The sequence below is a fragment of the Dipodomys spectabilis genome, unplaced genomic scaffold (assembly GCF_019054845.1).
Source record: "Dipodomys spectabilis isolate Male_0828 unplaced genomic scaffold, ASM1905484v1 ptg000175l, whole genome shotgun sequence".
In the NCBI taxonomy this organism is placed as follows: Eukaryota; Metazoa; Chordata; class Mammalia; order Rodentia; family Heteromyidae; genus Dipodomys; species Dipodomys spectabilis.
The window spans coordinates 12489669-12513956 of record NW_024870852.1 but is presented as its reverse complement, the minus strand read 5'-3'; the positions used below and the strand labels follow the sequence as shown (position 1 = coordinate 12513956).

The window sequence follows — 24288 nt, the reverse complement described above, 5'->3', positions numbered from 1 at the left end:
CACATCATAGGTGCTGCAAAGGAACTATCATAGTACTTCACAATGTCACAGTCAAGAGAATAGATTAGTCAGAATTTTGGCATCATAAAATCCTAGTGTCACCATTTTCAAAGCTTAGAAACCTCTAATAATGGAATCTAGAATTTGGGAACCATAATTCAACAGTCCCCTTTTCAAATGAACATGCTGGATCCACAAAAACGATTCCATCAGAGTGACTTACCCAAGGGGCCGACTGATTCTAGATCCACAGTTAGGTGCATTTCCTATTCCACTTGCTGCCAACTCCCCTGTGTCCTCACCCAGCCCTGCCATCTGTTCTCACCTGAGCTTGGGTTCCCATCCCTTACTACCTCCTTTGGAGCTTTCCTCCAGCTCTTTTCCAGGCCTCTGTGGCATGAATAGCTTGTCTTAGACAGCTTGAGTAGCTTCTCTAGCTATTTCTGAAGCAAACTGAAACATGTTCCATTCTCTCACATCTTAAACAAAACAAATGTCATCCCTCTGGCTACCACCCATTTCTCCTCCCCTTCACTCTCAGGATGCTTTTAAGTTTTCCCTTCACTTGCCATCTCTACTCCTCACCTCTCCTCTCATTGTCCTCTGACTTATACTACTGAGGTTACTGATGACCTCTTGGTTACTAAAATCTGTTTGATCACTCCACAGCAGCTGATCCTGCTGTGCCATGCCCCCTTCATTGCTGTGATATCACTCACCTACAGCTTCCTCTACTTTTCTGGCTGCTCCCTCTATGCTGGCTTCATGGAGTTCCATAACCAACCCTCTTCTTTATTTTCACTCTGAATGATTGCTACCATCCTTGTGCCTGGATTTATTTGTTATTATCTCCTAAGTAGCTCCCAGAGATTTTGTCTCCTTATGAGCTCTAGGCTGGTATGGTCAGATGACTGTGACTTTCCATGAATAGTGACCCTCTGAAGGTGGGGTGCTTGGCCTAAGCACATAAAGGCACTGATGTGTTTGATAGTTGGAAAAAGTAGAACAAGAGTTGCCAACCCATTATCAATCAAGACTTCTCAATTTCAAGTTAGATGAGTACATTTCAAGTAACTCCAGAGAGTAACTTATAAGACTGTAAGTTACTAGAGTAAGAGGAGATTTAAGAGACCTTCTGTAACCCAACCCTTTATTGTACCACAAGGAAACTGAGGGCTACAAGGGCTTTGTCTTCAAGATCACACAGTAAGTTAATAGTAGAGCTGGAACTTCTGTTTCATCTGGTATACCCCTAGTTCACATAAGAAAGGGTACTTTGGGGTGGGCACTGGTAGTTCATGCCTATTATCCTAGCTACTCAGGAGGCTGAAATCTGAGAATCACAGTTTAAAGCCAGCTCAGGCAGAAAGTCCTTGTGATATTCTTATCTCCAATTAACCACTCAAAAACCAGAAGTGGAGCTGTGGCTCAAAGTGGTATAGCACTAGCCTTAAAAGCAAAAGAATTCAGTGACAGTACCCAGGCCAAGTTCAAGCCCCACAATTGACCAAAAAAAGACAGAAATAAAGAAAGAGAGAAAGAGAAAGAAAAAGAAAGAAAGAAAAGAGAAAGAAGGAAGGAAGGAAGGAAAGAAAGAAAGAAAGAAGGAAGGAAGGAAGGACGGACTTGCCCTCCCAGGGTGGTACTACCAAAGTAAAAGATAGGAAGGTAGGATGAGTATGGGATGTATGGTGAATGCAAACCCAAATGTAAGTCCAGAAAGCTCAAAGGCACAATGTCCTACACAAATCTTACTCGATTGTTGTCTGATCCAACACACCGGTGACTGGGATTCCGTAAAATTGCTGCATAGTGGAGACTGCTGACTGTAAGGCCTTCCCTGAGTGCAACGCAGATGCTCGTGAATCATAGGGAAGCAGATAGCCATATGACTTTAACCAGTTCTGAAAGACAGGTGAAAGAAAAGGATGCATTATGCAGAGAAGGTGCCATTCTACCTGGGCAGAGATTTGCCCTTAAACTAGGGATCATTTTGCCCATGAGACTTGAGGACTCATGCTCTGATTCCTTCTTCCTTCATTCCATCCCAGAGAAACTGTCAAATTAATCTCCAGGAAACACAGCTCTGATTGGCTTACTCCCTGTTGTGAACTTATCATTGGCTCTCCATTGACTACAGAATAAAGATAAATTTGTATTCAAAGCTTTCCCCTGCCCTACCTCTTTACCCATGAATTTCTCACTGTCAAAAGCCTAACACATAAGAGCACAGGAACAGTTAATTCACTAAATAGAGCAATCTGTGCAAATGTGCCCACCAGAAATTCTTATTTAAAGTCAGAGTCTGAGAAAGAATCACAATATAGGATATCTGTTGCCAAGAGATTATATACAGTCTTCATTGCTAAACCACCTCCCTCTAAAGCAAGTAATTGTAAGTAAATTTAAACAAAGTAATGTATTCTTTAATTTCAATAGAAACAAACAGTAAATGTTTAGGAATATCTATTATGTAAGAGAATTATTTAGCTTAGGAAATATACACTAAAATATTTAGGCTTACATAAGTGTGTGTGATGTCTGCATCTTATTCCTAAACATGTTCAGAAATAAATATAGACAGGGGGGGAACAGGAGAGGGAAAGACAGAGGGGGAGGGAGACAGAAGAGAAAGGAGAGAGAGGAGAGAGAGCTATATAAATAAAGCAAATCAATAAATATTAACTATTGTGGAACTTAGAAAGGATATTTAGGAATTCTTTGTCCTAGTGCTAAAAACTTTCTGTGAGGGCTGGGAAGGTGGCTCAGTGGTAGAGCACTTGCCTTGCATGCCTGAGGCCCTGGGTTCGATCCCTCAGCACCACATAAGCAAAAAGAAAAAAGCCAGAAGTGGTGCTGTGGCTCAAGTGGTAGAGTGCTAGCCTTGATCTGAAGAGCTGAGGGACAGTGCCCAGGCCCAGAGTTCAGGCCCCATGACCGGACCACCCCCCCCCCCCAAAAAAAAATTTTCTGTGAAAGTCTAAAATGATGCTGACAATTTAGAGGGTTGTGTGTATGTGTGTGTGTGATAGTGACTGAACACAGGGTCTTACACATGCTAAAAATGCTACTGAGCTACACCACAGCTCTCTCCAAAAGCTTCTAAATATAAAAAGAATTAATGTGAATATCCTTTGTGAATTAATTGTGAATGTCCTTTGGTTAGATTGCCACGGAGGACTTCTTTCTTTCAGATTTTTTTCTTCTAAGTTTTGCCTGTAGAATCATCTTTAAAAAGAGAGAGAGAAAGAGAGAAAGAAAGAAGTATACAGGGTTCCATGAAAGAAAAAGGTTAAGAGAGTAGAAGCTTTGAAATTAGTTTGGAGCCGGGCACCGGTGGCTCACACCTCATAATCCTAGCTACTCAGGAGGCTGAGATCTGAGGATTGCGGTTCAAAGCCAGCCCAGGCAGGAAAGGCCATGAGAGTCTTATCTCCAATTAACCACTATAAAACCAGAAGTGGTGCTGTGGCTCATGTGGTAGAATGCTTGCCTTGAGCTGAAAAGCTCAGGGACAGCACCTAGGCCCAGAGTTCAAGCCCTATGACAGACCAAAAAAAAAAAAAGTTTGGGCAAAGAAGTTCAAAGAAGCAATGCATCTGAAGACAGTAAAGAAAACAATGCTTATTCCTGTTAAGAGGTGTCAGGGGATAGGAACCCAAAGAAATAAAAGTACTTGTGTGTTTACAGAATCCACAACTCTTCTAGCACTTTCAGTGCTGGGCTTTGAGCCAAAAAAACTCTATTCTCTGTCCATCCTAAACACAAAGGGAGTGAATGAAGAAAAGGTACCTTGGGAAACAGTATTAGCAATCTATATTAGCCTTTGTTTCTTGCTTCTAAATAGACAGACTTATTGTGGACATGTCTTTTGTTCTAAGTCAAATCAAACAATTTTTTGGACCAGAATCAAAAATAAATTATTCTTTACTTCACCATAGATGACTATAATATCTTTACTTTCTTGTGATAAAAGTTCACTTGACTGATTAAAAATAATATAGCCAAAATAATCTTAACACATCCACAACAGAGTGACAACCTTACCTTTCTCACATTTGGTATCTAAAACATGTTTTCCTTTCTAAGTGATGACATAGACTATCAATACTTGCAGTTCTCAAAACATTGATCTCTTTTATGCCTTTATATATGTGTTTTTCTCTCTGCCTGTATTCTTAGTTTGGCAAAACTCTTTCATATTTCAGTGTTCAGCCCATAAATGACTACCACTGGAAGACATCCCAGGCTAAGTTATTTTCTCTCTTCTGTGCTCTCCAAACCTCCTCTTTTAGATACTGTAGATCTTATAATATTGGGCTCCAATCATTTTTTTGGGGGGGAGGTTCCGGTCGTGGGGCCTGAACTCTGGGCCTGGGCACTGTCCCTCAGCTCTTCAGCTCAAGGCAGGCGCTCTACCACTTGAGCCATAGCACCACTTCCGGCTTTTTTTTTTCTGCTTATGTGGTACTGAGGAATCAAACCCAGGGCCTCATGCATGCAAGGCAAGCACTCTACCACTGAGCTACCTTCCCAGCCCCGGCTCCAATCATCATATATCAATTTCCTCCAGACTGAAGGAAGAGTCCATGCCATCTTTAGAAATCCAATCCCCAGGACTGTACTAGACACTGAGTAGTTATTCATTTTGACCATCCTATAAATGCTTATTATTGAGTACTGTACAAAGCTCCTGAGATACAACTATGGGTAAGGAACCACATACCAATAAACTCAGGATATGAAAGTATAATGCTTCAAGGTACGTGTGTACAGGGTTTTATGGGAGAAAAGAGAGGAGTGTCTTGTTCATGGGTAGTGGGGAAAGAAAAATAACTCAAGGAAGACTTCTAGGTAGAGGTAAAATTTAAACTGAGTCTTAAAAGTTAAACCATGTGCCAGGCACCCATGGCTCATGCCTGTAATCCTAACTACTCAGGAGGCTGAGATCTGAGGCTTGAGGTTCAAAGCCAGCCCAGGCAGGAAAGTCCATGTGACTCTTACCTCCAATTAACCACCAGAAAACTGGACATAGTGCTGTAGCTCAAAATGGTAGAGTACTAGCCTTGAGCAAAAATCTCAGGGACAGTGCCCAGGCCCTAAGTTCAAGTCCTATGACAAAAAAAAAAAATTACAGCAGGTGCTAGGCACCAGTGGCTCACGCCTGTAATCCTAGCTATCCAGGAAATTGAGATGTGAGGATTAAGGTCCAAGTCAGCCCAGGCAGGAAAGTCTGTGAGACTCTTATTTCCAATTAACTACAAAGAAGCCCGAAGTAGCACTCTGGCTTATGTAGTAGAGCTTTATCTTTGAGCTCCAAGACAGTATCCAAGCCTGATTTTAAGGCCAAGACTGGCACAAAAAAAAGAATGAGAGAGGGGGAGAGAGGGAGAGAGAAAGAGAGAAAGAGAGAGAGAGAGAGAGAGAGAGAGAGAGAGAAAGTTATAGCATATGCAGCAATCTGGAGATTTAGGAGATCATGACACATTTTGAACAGTATTTAAAATAAAGAGTAGAGAGGTTGAAAAAGAGGGAAGTGGAGAGAGATGACAGGTCATCTGTTCACAAAATGGACATATTACAATTGCTTTTGAGTTGACTGTGGACCAGTACCAGCCCAAAAAGCTCAAGTAAAATGTGAACAAATGGAAATGACAGGGAAATCAATGTTACCCACACCCTCACCTGGGTGCTTCAACTACTATTCCCAGGTAAGTCAGATCATCAAATGCTAAAATCTCAGGATCATATTATCTCTATAACTCTCAGCCAGAAGGTCACCTCATGGTCTCTTTCTCATTCAGGATTTGAATGAACAAGTGTTACATCAGGAATGATGTACAATCCTGAGATGGAATCCTGACTTTACCACTTTCCAGCACCGCTTAGTGTATCTTCTTCCACAGAGTTGTTAACATGAAATGAATGAATAACACCTGATAACTAGTAGTCATTCAAAGTAGATTTGTTATCTCTTCAGATGACTTTCTGTTATCTTATGTAAATTCAAGTTGAAAACTCAATTTTGATGTCTTCTCTGCCTTTTGACATCTAGACATCCTGCCCTCCACATTGTTCCCTGACCAAGAGCTGTCCTCATGGGGTCAGTGGAGGGTAGAATATCTATCATGATCAAGACTATTTTCTACTGGACAGTTTAAGGGCATAACCATCTCTCTCAGAAGATTGGGAGCACTGCAGAGGGACTGGCGCTCAGTAGGTAAATGACAACTAAATTGGATTGCATACTCTTTGGTCTCAGACCAAGCTTTAGTTTGAGGGAATTCTCTTCATTTTGAGGGGTAAGAAAAGGAACATAGGGTAACCCAATGATTTTCCTTTTTTCTTCTCTGATACAGATCTTTCAGCCAAATATATAGCTTAAATATTGAGCACAGTGGTACTTGAAGGGAATGATCACATTTTTCATCTTTCAGATCACCAAGTTATATTTTTCCTTAAATGCTTTACCTAAAAATGTATTTTGGGCTGATTATGTACACTGGCTATGATGAATAGTGTTGCAAAGAAGATGGTTGTGCTGTGGCTTTTATTGGAATTGGTTTGTGTTCCATTGGATAAATGCTCAGGAGTGGAATTGCTGGATCATAGGGTAGTTCTATGTTTAATTTTTTGAGAACCTTCCATACTGCTTTCTAGAGCAGTTAAGCAAGTTTACATCCTCACCAAAAATGTCTTAGAATTCCCTTTTGGCCTCATCTTTGCCAAAGTTTGTTATTCTTTGTTTTCTTGGTGATGGCCATTCTAACTGGGGTGATGTGAAAACTCAGTGTCTTTTTTTTGTTGTTGTTGGTCATGGGGCTTGAACTCTGGGCTTGGGCGCTGTCCCTGCGCTCTTCAGCTCAAGGCAATCGCTCTACTGCTTGAACCACAGCGCCACTTCTGGTTTTCTGGTGGTTTATTGGAGATAAGAGTTTCCTGGGGGCTGGGAAGGTGGCTCAGTGGTAGAGCACTTGCCTTGCATGCCTGAGGCCCTGGGTTCGATTCCTCAGCACCACATAAGCAAAAAGAAAAAAGCCGGAAGTGGTGCTGTGGCTCAAGTGGTAGAGCACTAGCCTTGAGCTGAAGAGCTGAGGGATAGCGCCCAGGCCCAGAGTTCAGGCCCCACGACTGGACCAAAAAAAAAAAAAAGTTTCCTGCCCGGCTGGCTTTGAACCATGATCCTCAGATCTCAGCCTCCTGAGTAGCTAGGATTACAGGCGTGAGCCACAGGCACCCAGCCTCATTGTCGTTTTGATTTGCATTTCCTTTATAGCCAGAGATGTTGAGTATTTCTTTATGTGTCTATTAGCCATTTTTACTTCTTCTCACAAGTCCCTCTTTAAGTCATCAGCCAATTTATTAATTGGGTTTTTGTTTCTTTGAGGGTTTAATTTTTTTGTTTTGTTTTGTTTTGTTTTGTTTTTTTGGGTCCAGTCGTGGGGCCTGAACTCTGGGCCTGGGCGCTGTCCCTCAGCTCTTAAGCTCAGGGCTAGCGCTCTACCACTTGAGCTACAGTGCCACTTCTGGCTTTTTTCTTTTTTCTTATGTGGTGCTGAGGAATCGAACCCAGGGCCTTGAGCATGCAAGGCAAGCGCTCTACCACTGAGCCACCTTCCCAGCCCGAGGGTTTAATTTTTGAGGATTTAATTTTTTTACCTCTAAGTATATTCTGATTATACCTAGTAAAAATCTTCTCCCATTCTGTGGCCTTTCTATTTAGTTTGTTAGCTATGTCCTTTGCTGTGCAGAAACTTTTAAGTTTGATGTAATCCTATTTATCAAATCTTTCTTTGATTTGTTATGTTTTTGGATTTACTTAGAAAGTTCTGATCTGTACCCAGGAGTCCTGTTTTCCCTACCCATTCCTGTAAGTTTCATGGTTTCTGTTTTACATTGAGGTCTTTGAGATGTGGAATCAGCCTAGATGCCCTTCAATGGACGAATGGATCAAGAAAATTTGGCATATATACCCAATGGAATTTTACTCTCTATTAGAAAGAATAATATTGAACCATTCAAAAGGAACTGGAAAGACTTGGAAAAAATTCTATTAAGTGAAGTAAGCCATACCCAGAGTAACAAAGGTTGCAGAGTTTACTTCATTTATGGTAGATAGAATGTACCTGTAAATCTAGAAGTAAACATGTTGGGATGGGCCTATGCAAGTGGTTACAAATTAATTAACTGAAGTATAATAGACTCCACAGAGAGCTCAAGTAGTATAATCTTTTAGAAAGACTAGGTCAAAACCCAACTAAATTAACACCAGGAAATGGGTACACTCAAGGTGGGGACCAAGGAGAAGGAGTAGACAAATGAAGGAGGGAAGTAGGGGGGATGAAGTCAAGAATTCAGTGTATATACACCACAAAATTAAGCAAAGTAAGGAAAGGGGTGGTTCGAAGTGGGGTGAGAATGTTGAAGCGGGTGACACTGATCAAGATGCACTGCATTCATAATGCATTTATATAGCACCCCCTTTGTACAACTACTTAAAGATAATTAAAAATTAAAAATTAAAAACACACATAATATATAAGATACTTCAGACCATTACAAAAGAGGTGTGGTGCCAATATAAAGTATATCCCATTCCTCCATGTTAATGGACTCTTATTAGTTCTCTGAAAGCCTGACTCAGTTGAACTGCAGCTGGTGGATAACTCTCTCTGCTCCTACAGTACTTGGTACATACTATCCTAAATGCAGCAACTACAATGTTTTCTCCTACTAGGTTGAGTTCCTAGGAAACAAAGACTGCGTCACAGGGGCTGGGAAGGTAGTTCAGTGGTAGAGTGCCTGCCTTGCATGCATGAGGCCCTGGGTTCAATTCCTCAGTACCACATAAGCAGAAAAAGCCAGAAGTGGTGCTGTGGCTCAAATGGTAGAGTGCTAGCCTTGAGCTGAAGAGCTGAGGGACTGTGTTACAGTCTTTTTTTTTTTGTACTTGCTACAGCATTTAGCACAGTGTCTTGATACCATAGTCACTGAGTTCATGAATGAATGAACAGTTGGTCTGGGAGGCACTGCTCAGGCACAAAGGAAAGGATTTTGTCTTGAGAAAGCTTAATGAGTACAATTCCTGGTATCTATTAGCAGTTGGAAGAACTCGTTTGCTGAAATTCAATGGTTCCTTGTTTGACTTCCTTGCTGGATGAGGCGACAGGCTCCATTGTCCCATTTGAAAAAAAAGATTTAAAAAAGTCCACTAAAGGAAAAAAAAAGGCTTATTCAGTTTTCAACAGAATGACCTACCTTTTATCTTTTTACACCTGGATCCATTAATCAATCTCTGGCTGGTCAGAAGTCTAACTTTTACAGCTCAGTTAACAATGCTAAGATGTCTGTCACCCTCTAAGTGCGGAAGGAGGTGTAAACCCAAAGGAAAGTGAGAAGAATCACAGAATACAGCAGGGACAGAAATAGCTGGGCTGAACCGAAGATGTAGTGATCGTAGACAAAAGAGTTTGATTGGTCCACTGGCCAGAAGGTAAATTTTGGTTTCCAAGAAGCCAAAGCCGAGATGTTTTGAAGTAGTGGCAGGGAAAGGAGACACAAGAGGATAACAAAAAGGGAAAAAAATACCATGGACAGAAGAGGGAAGAGTGGCAGACGGCAGAGGCGGTGGTGAGATTAGAAGTGGCAGTGGGGGTGGAAAAGGAAGATTGCTGGCGGTGCTGAGGAGTGGCACTTGGAAAACAGAGACAAGGGTACTAGATCAGTTATAACAGGTACTCAGAGACATTCCAGAGCATCAAATTGAAACCAGACTGCACTGCCTAGAGGAGCAGTGGGAGGGTATGATTGAGTTAGGGTTTTCCATCCAAAATGGTGTAGCCAGGTGGCATTATCAGAAAGTCAAGAGGCGAAGACTACAAAGAACCAGAAAATAAGATGTCAAGTTTGGGCTAGAAGGGGGAAGAAAGAATAAAAGACCTTGATCAAAGAATTTGGCAACTTGGGGGATGGGAAAGTGGTTCAGTGGTAGAGCGCTTGCCTCGCATGCATGAGACTCTGGGTTCAATTCCTCAGCACCACCTAAGCAGAAAAAGCTGGAAGTGGCGCTGTGGCTCAAGTGGTATAGTGCTAGCCTTGAGGTGAAGAGCTGAGGGACAGAGCCCAGGCCCAGAGTTCAGGTCCACGACCGACCAAAAAAAAACAACAACAAAATTGACAACTGAAGTCACAATCTAGATGATGATTGAGCAACAGAGACATAGTTTCAAGTCCTATTCTAGAGGTTTATCTATGGAGGGGTGGTGATAAACTGGAACTTGACTAAGGGAGAGCAGCCAGGGAAGAAAGAACTGGACCATGTCTTGTGAGGACAGATGAGGATTGCCTAAGTTAGGCTAGAGGAGGGAAGACTACATGAAAGGAGACTATGAACACAAGAAAGATCTATTCTGGGGCTGGGAAGGTGGCTCAGTGGTAGAGCGCTTGCCTTGCATGCATGAGGCCCTGGGTTCGATTCCTCAGCACCACATAAGCAAAAAGAAAAAAGCCGGAAGTGGCACTGTGGCTCAAGTGGTAGAGCGCTAGCCTTGAGCTGAGGAGCTGAGGGACAGCGCCCAGGCCCAGAGTTCAGGCCCCATGACCGGACCAAAAAAAAAAAAAAAAAGAAAGATCTATTCCGTTTGTAGAGAGCACAAAACTAAGACCAGAATGAGAAAGTGCAGCCATAGATATTGACACCACCTAAGAAACTACTCTTGGGCTGGGAAGTTGGCTCAGTGGTAGAGTGCTTGCCTCACATTCATGAGGCCTTGGGTTCTATTCCTCAGCACCACATGAGCAGAAAAAAGCCGCAAGTCGCACTATAGCTCAAGTGGTAGGGCACTAGCCTTGAGCTGAAGAGCTGAGGGACAGCGCCCAGGCCCGAGTTCAGCACCTACAACCAACAAAAAAAAAGAAGAAGAAAGAAATTACTCTTTCTGAGGGTATGGCTCAGTGGTAGTGCACTTGCCTAGCATGTGTGAAGCTCTGGGTTCCACACTCAGAACTGCAAAATGTTTTTTGAAGAAGAGGTGTCGTGGGATTTGAACTCAGGGTCTAGGTACTGTCTCTGAGCTTTTCTGCTCAAGGCTAGCACTCTACCACTTTGAGCCACAACTCTACTTCTGCTTTTCTGGTGGTTAGTTGGAGATAAGAATCTCATAGGCTTTTCTACTGAGCTGTCTTCAAACCAATGTCCTCAGATCTCAGCCTCCTGAGTAACTAGTATTATAGGTGTGAGCCACCACTACCCAGCATAAAACAAGTTTATAATAGCCAGAGATTGTAATGAGAATGATCATAGCTATTCTTATTGAGTGCCTCCTATGAACTTGTCATTGTGCTAGGCACTCAAGAATACAACTTCAGGAGGTACAAATGCTGATCCCCACTTTGTAGATGAAGATACTGAGGTTTAGACAGATTAAGTGATTACCCAGAGTCACAAAACTAATATGTGGCAGAAAGCAGGCATTTTACACTGACTACTGGACAGGCATCCTCCCTTCCTGGGACTTCCTATTTCTCATACTCCCAATGTGCACTGTTTTATCTCAGATCACAATGACCCTGTTACACTTGTGCCGTGGTTTGTACATCAGGGAATCCAGTTATCCAAACCAGAAGTTTCATGTGACCCATGACTCCTTCCTCTTCTTCACTGCCCACATCCAGTGTTTTACCAAAGAATTACTGGTTCTACTTCTAAACATCAGATCTGATTGTTTCAGTTTATCCATTCAATAAATATTTTTTGAGGACCTACTGCAGACAGGGGCCGAGTGCTAGAGCCACAATGACAAACAAGACTTTCTAGTTACTTTCTAGTTGAGTGTCTAGTAGGAGAAACACATGGTAATAAGTGTCATGAAGAACAAAGCAGGCTAAGGGGATAGAAAGTGGTATGGCAGCTATTTTATAGAAGGTGGTCAGGGAAATCTCTGACATTTAAAAAAAGTTTTGAGGGGCTGGGAAGGTGGCTCAGCAGTAGAGTGCATGCCTTGCAAGCATGAGGCCCTGGGTTCGATTCCTCAGCACCACATAAACAGAAAAAGCCGGAAGTGGTGCTGTGGCTCCAGTGGTAGAACACTAGCCTTGAGCTAAAGAGCTGAGGGACAGCGCCCAGACCCAGAGTTCAGGCCCCATGACCGGCAAAAAAAAAAAAAAAAAAAAAGTTTTGAAGCAGTTGAGAGCCATTTGGATAGTAGACAAAATGTTCCAGAAAAAAGGAACAGTAAGTGTGAATACCCTCCAAAGGAATTCAAGAATATCTAGAGATTTATATCTGTTTAGTAAGGAGCCTTGTGATGATCTCTGACTTCTGCACTCATTTACCATTCCCTGACTAGTGTTTTGGTTTCCAGTATGTTATAGTTCTTCTAGACCTACACACACACACACACACACACCACACACACACATATATATGTATGTATGTAAAGGGCAGACCACTCTGTGTTTTCTCTTTTTTTTCTCTTTCTCTGGAAAGGAAATCTCCCTTGACTTCTTAAATCTGTATCAGGTGTTCCTCCCTCTGTCCCTTCTCAGCATTCCCTCTTTCTTACCATACTGTATTGGGGTTACAAGGGAATTTTCTGTTTCTTCTTGACTATGAAAGCTTGAGGGTAGGGATGGTGTTAGATTACGGATCTTCGGGCGGAGGGTGGGGTGGAGACTATCCTGGATTATTCATGTGGGTTATGTGGATTCACAAGAATTCTTACAAAAGGGAGAGAAAAGAGTCAGAGTCAGAGACATGATGACAGAAAGCAGAGACCAGAGGAACACCACTGATGGAAAAGGTTCTTGAGCCAAGGAATGAGAGCTGCCTCAAGAAACAGGAAAAGATAAAGGATTCCCCCCATATGCCTAAAGAAGGAACACAGCCTTGCCCACCTTGATTTCAGCCCTGTATACATATTTTATTTAGACTTCCAGTCTCCAGAAATGTAAGACACATTTGGGATTTGTGTTTTTTGTGGGATACTAAGAACCAAACCTAGGACCTGTGTAAGTTGGCAAGCACTCTATTAATGAGCTAGACCCCCAACTGTATTGCTTTAAGACAATAAGTTTGTGGCAAATTGTTACAGCAAATTGAAACTAGTACATGCACATAGAATATTTTACTTATTCTAGAACATAAAAAATGTTATTCCAAGCCGGGCGCTGGTGGCTCACACCTGTAATCCTAGCTACTCAGGAGGCTGAGATCTGAGGATCGCGGTTCAAAGCCAGCCCGTGAGACTCCTATCTCCAATAAACCACCAGAAAACCGAAGTGGCGCTGTAGCTCAAGTGGTAGAACGCTCGCCTTGAGCTGAAGAGCTGAGGGACAGTGCCCAGGCCCAGAGTTCAAGCCCCACAGCCGACAAAAAAAAAAAAAATGTTATTCCAGGGGCTGGGAAGGTGGCTCAGTGGTAGAGCACTTGCCTTGCATGCATGAGGCCCTGGGTTCAATTCCTCAGCACCACATAAGCAGAAAAAAAAAGCTGGAAGTGGCACTGTGGCTCAAGTGGTAGAGCGCTAGCCTTGAGCTGAAGAGCTGAGGGACAGGCCCCATGACCGGACCCCCCCCCCCCAAAAAAAAATGCTATTCCAATGTTCCTGTTCCTACATTCTGTTTTTTAAATCAAAATGTAATTGTTTATTATACTTACCATTTCAAATTATCTAAAGCCAAGAAGGTGAAAAAATTGTTTATATGCACAATTACCTGATGTCCAGGCCTGTCTACCTTCCAACCAGACAGGAACTTACACTACTGCCTTTCTACCACCAAATATTTCCATAGAGAAGTCCCTATGTTCCTCCTCTTTATTGGGCCTTACATTGTTAATGTTTTAACCACATTGTTTCCTCTTGTCTCCAGGCTGTAAACTACAAATGGTAAAGCTTTAGGTAGAAATAATGGAATAATATTTTAAAAGAGTTGCCTTTGATATCCTAACTACAACAGAACAATGCAAAATATATGCCCAGATTTTATATTATATATTATTATAATATATTTCTATTAGTATATTCTGATTTTATATTTCACAGTGAAACTTATTAGAATTAATAAATTGATAAATTGACAAATAAGTTGAAATTTATTATATTCCAATAAATAGAATTAGAATATAATTAGCTTTAGAATATATATTAGAATATAAAAAGTATCAATGTACTGTCTTTGGTATAAACTTGTGATACCTTCTGTGTTCTTAGTCTTCTGAATTCATATGGTAAAACAATGTTGTTTTCCTCTAATCTATAAGGGATCTTATTCTGCTGCTCCGTTTATTGTTTTAGCTCTCTGGTCCCAAACTGTTTTTTTCCATATTTCTTTTTTAAAACATTTATTATTATTATTATCTTTAAGTAGTTGTACAAAGAAGTTCGTATTCTACAAAACAGTATATGCATACAAGGTGTCTGACAACGTTCTTAGCAACAGATTGATAAGACACCTTTCGTCTTAGATGACAAGCCAAATCACCAGATCTCCTCAATGACTCCTGTAGGAGTCACTGGGTCTGTTGCCTTCAACTCCTTTTTAACTAAAAGTGTGGCTAATGTAGTAAAATAACAACCATGAGCAAGAAAGCCTTTCCAGAGTACAAGCACCTGAGTTTAAATCCCAGAATTGGCATAAACGCACACACAAAAAAACAAAAACAAAAAAGCAAGCAAGCAACAGACAAATCCATTATTTCTCCACTACCCCTACAACCAAGGTTCTCGTCTTTTTCTGGGTCCACCTGACTCATGACTACTTTTTAACATTTCATACTGAAAGCATTAACTATTCTGGGGGATGTACTGGTCAATAATACTTAGAGATTATGCAACTTAACAAGCTGATTTTGCAGAAGAGAAAAATAAAACTCAGGGAGGGAAAATGACTTATTCAAAGTTAAAGAGTGCCAGGCACCAGTGGCTCACATTTGTAATCCTAGCTACTCAGGAGGCTGAGATCTGAAGATCACAGTCCAAAGCCAGCCTGGGCAAGAAAGTCCATTAGACTCTTATCTCCAATTAACCTCTAGAAAACCGTTAGTGGCTCTGTGGCTCAAGTGGTAGAGCACTAGCCTTGAGCTGAAGAGCTAAGGGACAGAGCCCAGGCCCAGAGTTCAAGACCCAAGACCGACAAACAAAACAAAACAGTTGAAGAGCAAGTTGGTAGGAGACTCAGAAATGGAGACCAATGTCCCTGCCTCCCAGGGAGGGTTCTTTTTGTCATGATGCACCCCCATACTCTGGGTTGCTTCCAAATGATCTTTCTTTCTTCCTTTTTTTCTTTTTTTCTCTTTGTTTCTTTGTTTCTTTCTTCCTTCCTTCCTTCCTTCCTTCCTTCCTTCCTTCCTTCCTTCCTTTCTTTCTTTCTTTCTTTCTTTCTTTCTTTCTTTCTTTCTTTCTTTCTTTCTTTCTTTCTCCTTCCTTCCTCTCTCTCTCTCTTCCTCTCTCTCTCTCTCTCCTCCTCCTCCTCCTTCTTCACTTCCAGCTAGTCTAAAGAGGATTGCCCTCACTGCCCACTTTAGTTTCTTGACAAACACCTTCCTGGAGCTGCATTGCCTTTAGCTCCCACTGGTTCTTCAGTGGGTGGAGAGTGCATTAACGGGAATTCCTGGCACTCCACACCAGGTCCTTGGCCTTCTCCCAGAAGGCCACCACAAGCCAGATAATCACCAGGCCCAGGAGAGCAGCACATTTGGGGTTTTGGGTCAGCACCAGGATATCCGAGTCTTCCAGGGAGGCCCCTGCCCAAGGCCAGGAATGTGGCTACGCCGTCATTCACTTTGAGAAAGTAGGAGTCTTAGCTTTCTTCACCCTTTCTAATGCCTCTTGTCCCTTGGGGCTGGACTCAGTGGTGAGTTAAGAAATAAGGAAAGGGGAGCCGGGCGCTGGTGGCTCACGCCTGTAATCCTAGCTACTCAGGAGGCTGAGATCTGAGGATCGCGGTTCAAAGCCAACCCTGGGCGGGAGAGATCGTGAGACTCCTATCTCCAATAAACCACCAGAAAACTGGAAGTGGCGCTGTAGCTCAAGTGGTAGAGCGCTCTCCTTGAGCGGAAGAGCTGAGGGACAGCGCTCAGGCCCAGAGTTCAAGCCCCACGACCAACCAAAAAAAAAGAAATAAGGAAAGGGGGCTGGGAAAGTGGCTCAGTGGTAGAGTGCTTGCCTTGCATGCATGAGGCCCTGGGTTCGATGCTCAGCACCACCTAAGCAGAAAAAACCGGAAGTGGTGCTGTGGCTCAAGTGGTAGAGCGCTAGCCTTGAGCTGAAGAGCTGATGGACAGCGCCCAGGCCAGAGTTCAGGCCCCACGACCTACAAAAAAAGAAAGACAGAAAAAAAGAAGGACAGGATGGGCTGGGAAGGTGGCTCAGTGGTAGAGTGCTTGCCTTGCATGCATGAGACCCCGGGTTTGATTCCTCAACACCACATAAGCAGAAAAAGCCAGAAGTGGCACTGTGGCTCAAGTAGTGGAGCATCAACCTTGAGTAAAGAGCTGAGGGACAGCACCCAGGCCCAGAGTTCAAGCCCCATGACTGACCAAAAGAAAAAAGAAAAAAAAAAAAAAGGACAGGAAAACAAAGAAAGAGCAGTGGCCAGACCTCAGTTTTTAATTGTAATGAGAAGATGGCTGAACCAGATAATCTCTAATTACAATAGTTTTCCTTATTTTAGCATGGATGGATTGAGTGTGGAGCTGATCTTCTAGTTGCTCATTGCCAGCTGCAAAGTCTCTATTCCTTAGCATGGCCTTCAACAAACTTCAAGCCTTTTCTTGCCCATCTCGAGTTCCTCATACTGTAGCTCTACTGAACCTACTGTGTTGCCTGAACAGGTCTTGCAGGTTCTGTCTGTATGCCTGTGTTTCAGTCTTGCTTCCTAGAATACCTTCAGCACATATATTCTGGCCTCATCCTGACGAACTATTGGATATTCTTCAAAATGTACCACTAATGGTACTCCATGGAGGAAGACCATCTACCCCGGGTTGAGTGGACATCCTCTGTGCTCCCAACGGCATTATCATGTCTCTCATGTATATAGCACATTTCATATTACTTTATAAATAAAGCTTTATATGCCTGTTAACCCTACTGAACTCTTCCTCAAGGAACTTACTGCCTGGTGTGGGACATATATATGGAAATATTAAACATTTCATTTCAATCATGTTAAGTGGAATGAAAGGAAAGGATAAGGTGTCATAAAAGTGCATTGCAAGAGATATAAGTTATGAGTGAGGGATGGTTTCTCAGGTAAGACTTGTGAATGAGCTAGCTGAAGACACAACATTTCAGGAAAAAGAACATCCTCTATTCATAAGAGGGAAAGAACAAAGCATATTAGGAAAATAGAAGGCCAAAGTGGTTGAGTCTAGTGACAATAAGGAGAGTGGGTAGAAAAAAAGGAAGCCAGAGAGTGGAAGGGACTTAATCATGCAGGGTCTCACAGGTCACAGAAGCAGACTGGGGGGTGCTAGGTCATATGCATTGCAATTCTTTTCCATAACATAAAATATAGATATCTAAAACTAGTGCCACTTCCAGTAGTTAAGTAGTAGACTATGCTTTTTCCTAAAAGCCATTCAAAGCAAGATGACTGTGAAAGTAACATGTCAGTCAGATATTTGGTACACTTTAAAATTTTGTTATTAAGTTTAAAGCAGGCTTGGCATGGTTGCTCATGCTCTAATCTCAGCCCTCTAGAGGCTGAGGCAGGAGAATTGTGAGCCTGAGGTCAGTCTGAACTACACAGACTCCACTTCAAAAAGCCAAAATAACAACAACAACAATAATAATATTGTTAATATTATAACAATAATATTAAATCATCTTATGCATCAATAACATATCAATAATAAAGGGCCATCAATAATATAACAACAATAATAATATCTTGCTTTTCTCTACTTTGTTACATGTGTAAGTTTTGGGAAGATATTATCTATTAATATATGTATACATATACAAAGTCATATATGTATATGGTTTATAAATATATATGACTTTACTATTACCCTGTATATTGTTAAAGCCTAGATCAAAGTTGGCTTTTTATTTTTTATCGTCCTTGGGCTTGAACTTAGGGCCTGGGTGCTGTCCCTGTGCCTCTTTGTACTAAAGGCTAGCCCTCTACCACTTGAACCACAGCACCACTTCCAGCTTTTTCTGAGTAGTTTATTGTAGATAAGAGTCTCACAGACTTTTCTGCCTGAGCTGGCTTCAAACCATGATGATTAGATCTCAGCTTCCTGAGTAGTTAGGATTATAGGGATAAGCCACCAGCACCTGGCTCAAAGCTGACTTTTAAAACAAATGCCTGTTGTGATGATGAAGTGAAGGATTTGAATCAATGCTGAAGTTCAAAGAAACTAAATGACTGGTTCCAAAACCTCTCGGCAGTGGATGGGTGTGCTCAGTAGTAGAGAACTTGCTCAGCATGCACAAGGGCCTAGGTTCTATTCTCAGCAACACAAAACAGCGAGAGACAGTCAGAGTCAGAACTCACACCTTTACCCACATACCATTCCCTAAAACACTCAGGCCTAAGTCATGCTAACAAAGCAACACTGAGAAGCCAGCTCTCAGAACAACTTAGGAGCAAGCCCAGCCCAGCCCCTCTGCCTCCTCAACATGGCTCTGAGCAGGTCACTTTGCTCAGAAACCTTTAATGACTCCCCTACGCCTTTGGACAAAAGCCAACTTTACAATCGGCTCTCTGCCTCCCTTTCCACACAGCCTCCTCTCCTCACACTCTTACTGGAAACAGCAAGTAACTCAATGCTCCAGGCACAGCCAATTATCCAGTTTCCCTAAACACATGGGAACCATGTGGAGCCATGGTTCTGCACTGCCTGCTTATCATTGTCTATTCTTCTCCTCCCTCAAAGGCACATCTCAGATGTTCCCTTCTCCTGAAGCATTCTCTGCTCCAACTCTAGCTGGGGAGCCTTACCTCCTCCCTTTTCAGCGCCTCCTTGCACCCTATGCATACCTCTAGCATGTGTCCATTTATTCCCCAAAAGAGCTACTGACTTGTGTGGTAAGAGTTGTATGAAGAGGTTGGTGGGGAACACAGATAATAAAACTAATTTTCCAATGGTTATCACATATCTAGAAGGTGTCAGGCATGGTATTGGGCACTGAGGAGATAATATTACACTAGTCCTCCTTTTTAGAGTTTAAATGATACCATATTATTATAAGACTAGGCATTCCTTAAAATTAGTGCCTTTGATATAACTAATTTACTTCTACTAGTTCTAAAACTACCCCTTTCGAGAACTAGAATGGGACATACTCTATTTCTACTGAAGGAAGGACAATGAGTCCCTTCCCTATAAAAGGATTTTAGAAGGTATCTTGAGACCGTAAGTGCCTATTTCAGATCTCTGTAACTTAGACATAAAGAATGAAGAGTAATCTGGTACAGGGATTCACACCTAAAATCCTAACTACTTGGGAGGAGGAGATTGGGGTGGATCCTGGTTAGAGGCCAGTCTACCTCAATCAATTATTAAAAAATAACTCAAGGACTGGATGCCAGTGGCTCACACCTGTAATCCTAGCTACTCAGGAGGCTGAGATCTGAGGATCACGATTCAAAACCAGCCCGGGCAAGAAAGTCCAAGAGATTTCTATCTTCAATTAACCACCAGAAAACCGGAAGTGGCACTGTGGCTCAAGCAGTAGAGTGCTCGCCTTGAGCTGAAGAGCTGAGGAACAGGGCCCAAGCCCAGAGTTCAAGCCTCATGACCAACAAAACAACAACAACAAAACCCTCAAAGGTTTCAAGGGTAGCAATGAGGGGGGGGGGATGAGATAGAACGATGGAAGAGGTGACATTGATCAAAATGCATTTTACTCATAATCTGAATCATGGAATTGAAACTTCTTTGTATAACTACTTAATTATTTTTATTTTTTTATTGTGAAAATACTGTACAGAGGGGTTACAATTACATGGGCAAGATAATGAGTACATTTCTTATCAAGCATTGTAGCCTCCTCCTTTTGTTTCTTCTTCCCATCCCTTCCCATTGTATAACTACTTAATTTTTTTAAAGCTGGACATGGTACTGTGTACCTGCTATCCCAGTTATTCAAGAAACATAAGTATGAGGATTGTGGTTCAGGCTGGCATGGAAAGAAATGCAAGTCCCGTTCTGAAAAATAAATAGGCAAACAAAAGGCTGGGGTTGTGGCTCACATAGGAGAATGCCTGCCTGGTAAACACAAGGCCAGGAGTATCTCAGACCTCAGTACCCCAAAGCCCAGCGTTCAAATCCTAGTCACACACTCACACACACACACACACACACACACACACACACACACACACACAATCAGAATCACTGAATGCTGACCATATACTTAATGGTGAGATGGGGTAGTGTTAGATTTAAAAATACAAAGTGATTGGACTAGTCAAAACCACAACTTTTTCCTCCCAAATAAGGACACACTGGCTGGGGCTGCCTCAGTGGCCTCTCCTGACGGAAGAGAAATAAGTGATACCTAAAGGAGTCAGCAGTGAAGAACATGTGACCATATCCGGGGAAACCTGGGCTGCTTGTTTAGGATAAAGGAGAGCCTCACTTGTCTGGAGTCAGAATGCATTATCATTGAGCCCTGGGAAAGGCAGCCTGCTAATGGGGAGACAAAGTGGGGGCTAGACTCTAGGGACTTTGGAGGCAGAAAGATGAGTGAACAGTATTATCTACTGGCTGGAAAGCAACAATATTTCTACAGGGTTCCAATAATATGATCCACTAGTGTTCAGTGAGGGGATAATAAGGCATAAATTGTTTGAGAGAAGCAGCTGATAATCATTCTTCTGTCTTTCAGGAAGTTTTGGACAATGTGTTAGACATTGAAAATGGAATGGAATAAAGAGTCATGTTTCAAGGCCTGAGAACTCACTTAGAGGTAGGAAACACCAGATGGAAACAAATGATCACTTCTCTGAATGGAAGAGAATTGGGAGTACAGGGGGCCCCAAGAGACCATGCTCGGATCTGTCTGACTTAAAATTTTAATAAGTAATCTAGAAGAAGTAGAGCAAACTGAAAATTTCAGGACTGCAGATCCTTTAAGTCCTTTCAAGTAAGGAAATGCTATGCTGGAGGAAAGAGGAGGAAGGAAGCGAGTGAGTGGGATACAAAATGGCAGCTGAACATAAACGTGGGGAAAGATAGGTAAGGCAATGCACCCTGATAAAAATAATCCTCCTGTAGTGTGTTGCATTCCAGGCTATAACAGTTCTGACCCAGGAAAGGGATCAGGGAACTCTTACAGATGGTTTTCTAAAGGCAGTGGCCTAATACATTAAGTTCAGGACACTGACAAAGGGATAGGAAAAAGAAGGGTAGGACCTGGAAACCAAAGAAGAAATCATCCTTACTTTATGAAGAAACCATAGAGTCCTTCATCTGGGGATAATGATCAAGTTGAAAATGCCCCGCAAAGGGCAACTAAAATGATCCTTTGGATGAATGTAGCTATTCTGGGGATAGCCTGATACAACAAGGCAACTTAAGTTTGAAAACAAAAAGGCTAAGCAAGGTGCAATATTCAAAGCCTATAAAAGTGGTAAGGCTAAGCACCAGTGAGTAAATATAGCCTCTCTTCAAATCCTGATATATTTAAGCAAATCACCTCCTTTTAATGCTTGAAATACCACAGGAATAAAAAGGTTTCAAACTTGTAATCATCCTGCTCCGTTTCTTCGTGTTAGAGATGGTGAGATTCAAGCCTAGAGAGGGCAAGGAAATGGCTCAAGGTCACAGAAACCACCAGAGGCCAAGGGCAGATGAAAGCTCAAGGCTTTTAAATCCCAGGCCAGGGTCTTGCCACTTCACCTTTTTGTACTCAGGAAGTCTAAGAGCATCCTGCTTCTTCTAGGGTATAGAACTCACTAAACACATTACTTTGATCTGAGACAGAGCAAAAACACAAGCTACAAAAAGTTTTCTCTAAAAGTCAACGAGCAATTATAAGATCTTTGGGGAACAGTGTCTTTGGAGAACATTCTCTTAAAGAGCTTCAATTTTTGGAACATTTAACCCTTTGAGAATCTGAAGAAATGTGTGGATTCTCTCCTAGAAAGGCAACATTTACATAAACACAAATTTTCACAAAATGTCAGGGAACTTATGACCCTCTGAGTCTTGTGCTCAGTTAGAAATCACTGGTCTGGTAGGCTATTCTGGATAACTAAACGGTTTGTACACTCTTTCTCTCCAGATAATTCAGGCAACCACTCTGCTTTTCCCCCACCAGAATACCTCTGTCTCACTATTCTTGATTAGAACTGCAGACCCCTAGGTTTGGAAGAGGCCAGAGAAATCAGCCAACTGGCCTGCTAACCCATGTAACACAGAATAGTGTCACAATTAGCTAGGAGGAGACTACGGTCCACCTGCCCAGGTTAGAATCCCAACTCCATCATGCACTAGCCGCGTGACCTTGGGCCAATTCCTTTAACCTCTCTGAGTGTACAGCCTCACCTGTAAAATGGGGATACGAAGTGCCACACTTTCATGAAGCAGCAAGGAGGATCATTATGAGTGCATTCCTATCAGACAAAGCAACCAGGCCTGTGCCTCGCGAGCGCAGGGAATGCTAGCTGGCCTTACGGTTGTTATGATGCCTGTATCCACGCAGGTACTATGCGCGTATCCATCCAATCCCCGCCTGGAGCTTTGGCTCGCACATGCCAGCGCTGATCAGCTCGCTGCCTCCCAAACTGGCTGAGCCGCTCCGACGGTTACAAACTTCTCCCCGCAACCGAGCTGACATTCGCCTTCCTGCACCCCGCACCCCCACCCCTGCTGGCCTCAGTTCTGCCCCGCGGGGGGCCACGCGGGACAAGTCCACCCTGACCACTCTGCAGGTCCCGGGAAGCGGGGGGGGGGGGTGAGGGGGGCGGCAAGCGGCCGAGCTCTCGCTCCCCTGCTTTCCCTCCCCCGCCAGCTTTCTCCTCAGCCCACCACAGACCGCCGCGCTCACTATTTACTCCGCGGCGTCGTAGGTTCCCTCACACGCGGCCACGCAGGCCGCACCGCCCGCTCCTCCACCGGGGGGCCGCGGCCGCCGTCCCCTCCTCAGCCCCACCTCGGCCCACCTCGGCCCACCTCAGACCCCTCAGCCCTGACCCGCGGCTCCGCGGCTCCGCCCCCGCCCGCCGCCCCTGTCCGCGGTGCTGAACGGCGCCGGGCGCGGGCGGCCGCGGTGCGGCCTCCCCGGGGCCGGACCCTGAGCACCGCCCTCCCTCGACCCCTGCGCGCCGCCCCGGAGCCCACCCGGGCTCGGTCCGGCGCCGCCCCCCGCCCCGCCCAGCCCCGAGGCCCCGAGCCCCGCGCGCCGGCCCCACCTGCCCGACGAAGGGCGCCTCCGCCTCGGCCGCCCGCGCCGCCGCCGCCCGGTCCCCGGCCCCGGCCGCCGCCGCCGCCCGCACGGCGCCCGGGAGGCAGCAGAGAGCGGGCAGCAGCAGCAGCAGCCGCCGCCCCGAGACCCGCCAGCGGCTCCAGCGCGGGGCCTGGCCCGGCGGCCGCGGCGGCAGCGGGGGCCCCGGCGCTGCGCGGCCGCCCCGGCTCCTCGGCATCCCCGCGGCGGGGCCCGGCCGCCCGGCTGCGATGGCGGCGGCGGCGGCGGCGGCGGCTCCGGCCGGGTCTTCCCGCTGCAGCCGCTGCGGAGCCGCCGAGTCACGGCGCCGCGGACACGCGCCCGGCCCGCCTGCCGCCGCCGCCGCCGCTGCCGCCGCCTCGGCCGCCAGCGCGCCCCCGCCTCCGCGCGCCCCGCCCCGGCTGGGGGGCGGCCGGGCCCCGCCGCCGCGCCGGGGAAGAGGTCGCCGCGGCTGGGGCGCAGCTCCGCGGCGGGGGCCCGGAGCGGCTCTGGGAAGGGCCGAGGGGAGGGGGGGGGGGAAGCCGTGAAAATAACCCGATCTTGGGGGAGCGCCCCTAGGATCGGGGTCTGCCCCCACCCCGGGGCGAGGGTCTGCGGTGGGCGCGCGGGGGCGGGGGCGGGGCCCCGGGGGAAGGGCTGGGTTGGAGGAGAAGGAGGGGAAGAAACACGGGGGTCAGAGAGGGTGGCTTTGGAAAAGGGGGTCCGAGGGGCTGCCCTGGGGGGCTCGGGTGTTGAGAAGAATAGACCCGTGCAGTGTTTAAAGGCTAGGAGCTTTAGGTGAAGTTGAGGTGAAGCTCAGCCCCTCACCCCAAAGCGACAGAGCTCACCCAGCTGGGAGGATCCGCTTTCATCCCAAAGAACCTGTAATTATCCGGCTCTTTTTCTA

General features: G+C 44.6%; 1 protein-coding gene across 1 annotated transcript in view; it reads right to left on the bottom strand.

Moving 5' to 3' along the window:
• The window catches only part of Mmp24 (matrix metallopeptidase 24), a 48140-nt gene extending 24539 nt beyond the window's left edge, over positions 1–23601 (bottom strand). Inside the window, exons 1-2 of the mRNA XM_042694700.1 lie at positions 23371–23601; positions 1756–1904 (exon numbers count right to left, since the gene is read on the bottom strand). Of these exons, the coding sequence (XP_042550634.1) occupies positions 1756–1904; positions 23371–23601 (380 nt within the window). The remainder of the gene's footprint in view (positions 1–1755; positions 1905–23370) is intronic.
• Between the last annotated feature and the right edge of the window lie 687 nt (positions 23602–24288).